Below are 4,789 nucleotides of genomic sequence, written 5' to 3' on the forward strand. Positions count from 1 at the left end.
TTAAATATTTCACTTTGACTGTTGCTTGAGATTTATTCGTAATAAATAAAGCAATGTAATATTATAGAGGTGCTCTTTGTCATAAAATATAGAGGTACTCACTTCTAAACACAAACACGGTTTTTATTTATTTATTTATTTATTTTTTATGGTGTTTAGAGAGCCATAAAGGGCGAGGGTGAAAATCGATCCTAAGATCTCTTAGAACCGGGAAGGAAGCTCCTGCCATTTGAGCTATCCCTCACTCGCAACACGGACATTTGATGATTGGCTGTTGATGATTGATTGATTTGACTGACTATGAGCTTGTTCACTTCAGCTCCAATCAGTTCAGTTCAGTTCTGTGAAGCACTTAATTTCCTTCTCTCATAAAATATTTATTTCAGCTCTGGTTAGTTCAGTTCAGTTCAGTTTAGTTCAACTCCAATCAATTCAGTTCACTTTAACTTTAATCAATTCAGTTCAGTTCAGTTCAACTTATTTCAGTTAATGTGAACATGCCCTATATACATTGACTTTTTTATGTTTGTTTGTTGCCAATAACTCAAACTTACTCCAAGCAACTTTTTTGCTTTGGCTTAAAATAAACAAAATTTTAACTGTTTTGACTTAATAAAAAAGCTAAAAGCCAAAAATTAATTTTATTTTTTTAAAAAAAAAAATCCATGAAAAAACCATTTATCAAAAAAGGGCATTGTAAGATACAAGCCCAAGCCAAAATATGAAAGTAACACAAGCCCATCACAGAATGGACCAGGCCGTATCTGGAAATTTCTGGAGCCCAAGAAATTAAAAGAAGGCACGTAAGACATAATCCAGAAGTCACCAGAATGAAATGCCACGATTGGTATCTACTCTCTCGTGTCAAAAGCATGATTATTTGATTATTTCTAGTATCTTCAATTACACCTTCTAGAACTTCATCAAATCCACTAATTAATTTCATTAAAATCTTTCATGTTTTGTAATAAGCTCAACTTATAAACGTCAAAACTAGCCACCTTATTCAAACAGAAAAGAACCAAATTCCAGAAATAGAAAGATGTTGCAATCGAGATTAAGAGCTGCTTTAATTAGCAAGAACAACTTAGGGGCAAATTGGACATTTGCTAAAAGATTAATTAGTGAAGATAGTAAGGCTCCTAAGGTATGTACATTTTCCTTAATCTTTTGTTTCAATATATTTGATTATCAATTCTATTACATATTCTGTGTTATCACGCTTAATAAGATTTAGGTATGTCTTGTTTAGCATGCTTTATGACTAGTATTAGCATTTGACATTTAGTAGGTCATACTTCGTATATGATTTAAGTCGATAGGTTGTATTCTCTCACGTATGATTTAAGTCAATATTAAGAAGCCAAGATTAATATATCGAGCTGATTTAATTTTTGTACTTGTATGTATTTTGATTGTGTTTAAGACTTTAAGGTACGGAGTAAATGTCTTGCTATTATGTATACTTGTTATATGTTGTTACAATGTATATTTTCGAAACAAAGACTTATCAATTCATTCAATTGTAATGCTTCAATATGAAAAAACATATATATCAATCGATGAAGTTTAGATCTTATAAAACCGTTTAAGTTAAAACCTGTCACTTATTTTAGGATAGTTTTATATATAGACCCAAACCCATCATATTTCCCTTATGCATCAAATAGTGTTTTTTTTTTTTTTTTTGACCAATTACAGAACTTATATTTGTTTACTTTGCATTTTTGCTAATAGTTGTATTGGTCCTAGGCCCGTCTTTAGACATGTTTTTTCTCACACATGTAACAGGGCCTGCGAAAATTAATCAGGGCCGAAATTTTAAAAAATAAAAATTATAACCTTATATATTCACCTTCTTCCTCGTAAAAGACCACAATTTCCAAACTAAAACCTAAAATTCATCTTTGATTATGAAGATATAATTAAGGATTTTGCTTCAAAAAATATTAAAAGGATCACACCCTTTAAATAAAAAGTTTTTTTTTTTTGTTGTTTGATTGACTTACTATTAAACTTGGTAATATGAATATTTAAGATCTATAATAACTTTTTTGAGGGCAAGATCTATAATAATTTGTAGTACTACTTGAAAAAAAAAAGTCATTTTATAATAATGATATTTTTTAACCTTTTAAAATAGTCCTCTAAAAATTAAAGGGCCCAATATTAATAGTTAGAACAGGGCCATCAAATTGTTGGAGACGGCCCTAATTGGTCCATTACATACACCTATAAGATCTTTTGCATAATGTAATATTTGAGACATCTATGCTTCTTCAAAACATGCACATAACTATAAATTTGTAAATTTCAAATGCAACGGAGAAAAATTGACTATTGTTCTTGTCATAGGGAAAAGATTCCGAGGAGGCAGCAAAATTCAAAGCGGCCACCGCACCGCCTCGAACAGCGACCGATGAACCGGATCCACCAGTCCAACCAAAGCCACCAATCTCTTCATCCACCAAGATAGGACACACAGAAGTGGGCCACTCATCAGAGCCCAACACTCAACAAAGGCGTAAAATGTCAAACCAACCGGCCCAATCAGACAACGCAGATGCTCGAAAGGCCCAAAACCGAGCCCAAGAAGAAGACAACAAGAATTATTTTAAAGATCACAAGGCATCTCCTTTATCAGAGGTGGATTTTGCTGATACTAGGAAGCCTGTAACGCAGGCTACGGATAGTCCGACGTCGTATTACGGGAGGGAACCCGGGTTGATCCTGTTTACGCCTGAGCAGCAGGATACGGCCGAGGCTTCGTTACTGAGGGCTGTTGAGATATGGAAGTGGAATAAGATGAGGGGTGATCCTGATTCTCCTCATGGTCGAGTTCTTAGGGAACTTCGTGGTGAATTTTGGTGATTATTAGGCCAAACCATGATAAGATATTAGGATGATATGTATTATGTAAATGTGCCGTAACATGTCGAAGATGATAAAAATGGACACTACTTTAAGTACTTAATTTTAAGATTAGTATAGTATATGTGTTAGCTTCGTTTGTGTAATTGGTAATGTTTACTTCCAAATTGTTCCTTGTAATACTTTAGGCACTTCATATTACGGAGTGTGTTACATGGATCTTGATTTCACCTCAAGTATCCATTGACTCTTGATTTCACCTCAAATATCCATTGACTCTTGATTTCACTTCAAGTATCCATGTCTATGTCGGATTCTCGACACTTAGCATGACACTTGGACACTTTACGTTTGGCTCAAAACCATTGTTTTTTTTTTTGGTTGAATTAACGTGAATAGGATGTGATTTATCAGTTATGACTATATCACAGATTTACAGCTTAACTAATGACTGCAAGTTTGGCTGCAGAGTAGCCAAAACAATGCAAATAAGGGATTCAGGGAATGATATTTATGAAAGCAAGATTATAGTCCTTGACATTTTTTTGGTATGGAGTCTCATACTAATGAAGAGCTTAATTACTGCCGGAGTACGTACGATTGTACATTGTTTAATTTGCTAATTGTATTCACTCTGGTATTCACTCTATCCGTACCCCTAAAATCTCATACCCGCCTTCCCCTAAGATTCTATCGATTCCAATTTCAAACTAAACAAGCAAGTTTAGCAAGGTATGGGGTTGATCCATACCAACATGATATGGTATGGGTTCTCAACTAACCTATCCATTCCATTCCCATTAGTTAAACTAAAAGACCCTCATTATCTCTGTTTATAATTACACACTATACAAAACATGTCAATGGTGTACAAGAGTAAAGAATATAGTACTTGTATTAGTTTGAAACACATCACCGTCCCATTGATTCTTCGTATGATAAGAGTTTTCCATTACTGTACTTAATAGTTTGTCAAAATTTGTGCCTAAATAATCACCCCGATCCCCGTATTGCCTTGAAGAGTACTACTGTACTATCTTTGATGAATTAAGACCTAGGATCTCTACAAATTCTTTTCTTAACTAGCCACATAGGCATTACTAACTATTACCCTGATACCCTTTTATTCATTTATTTATTTTTTATTTAATGCATCACTTGTGATTTTGCACTATTTATGTGTTACCTTTGACTTTATAAACATCATCATGTAATATCTTGTTGGATTTAATATAATAAGATCTACTTTTATAATATAAATGTTTATTAAATACTTTTTACTAAAATGTACTTAAAGATCAGAAATTATAGCTTAGCTTATATGTGGCTGGTCACACCGTTAGTATAACTTTGTTAGTGTTATAGGGGTTACTAAGTCCATGTTATAGGGGTTACTTTGTCAGTTTTATAGGGATTACTCATTAAGTGTTTTTGGGGTTACTTGGTCATTATTACAGGGGTTACTCAGTCAGTGTTATGGGGTTACTTTATTTTTCACAAGCGGCCACATGATGTGGCCAGCCGCACACAAGACACGATGATTAAAGATATTAATGGTCAAAATTGTGTTTCGATCAATAGATCAATATTTGAGTATTAATAGTCAAACGACCAACGATGAAAAGTATGCGTTGAATTGAAATATGTGAGTAATGTGACTAATCAAACAATTTCAATTATTTTGAAATAGATAGATAAAAGCATATAAATTACTATAGACATACTTCGTACAAGATTACAACACTTTTTCATTTTAAAGTTTTCTTTTTTTTTAAAAAAAATATTCATTTTTTTTTTATTTTTATAAATTACGGACCAATGTACATTTTATTTTGTAAAAGAAAAGGTAAACAAAAAATTAATATAGTTTTTTGTGGATATTATACCCTAACTTATACAAAATCACTGTACATATAGT

At 32.7% G+C, this 4,789-nt stretch overlaps 1 protein-coding gene across 1 annotated transcript; it reads left to right on the plus strand.

Annotated features, from left to right (window-relative positions):
• The first annotated feature begins 1,042 nt into the window (after nucleotides 1-1,042).
• Nucleotides 1,043-2,871, plus strand: LOC145616801 (uncharacterized). Its single transcript, XM_081671528.1, has 2 exons — nucleotides 1,043-1,147; nucleotides 2,356-2,871. The coding sequence occupies exons 1-2, from the start codon at nucleotides 1,043-1,045 to the stop codon at nucleotides 2,869-2,871; spliced, it is 621 nt and encodes a 206-aa protein (XP_081527654.1).
• The last annotated feature ends 1,918 nt before the right edge of the window (nucleotides 2,872-4,789 follow it).

Source organism: Chenopodium album, chromosome 26, assembly GCF_948465745.1.
Source record: "Chenopodium album chromosome 26, dcCheAlbu1.1, whole genome shotgun sequence".
Taxonomy (NCBI): Eukaryota; Viridiplantae; Streptophyta; class Magnoliopsida; order Caryophyllales; family Amaranthaceae; genus Chenopodium; species Chenopodium album.

Bases quoted from the DNA above. Each gene is read 5' to 3' on its own strand.
- LOC145616801 (XM_081671528.1), top strand. From the start codon at position 1,043: ATGTTGCAATCGAGATTAAGAGCTGCTTTAATTAGCAAGAACAACTTA. The intron at 1,148-2,355 runs GTATGTACATTT...TTCTTGTCATAG, and splicing joins AAGATAGTAAGGCTCCTAAG to GGAAAAGATTCCGAGGAGGC.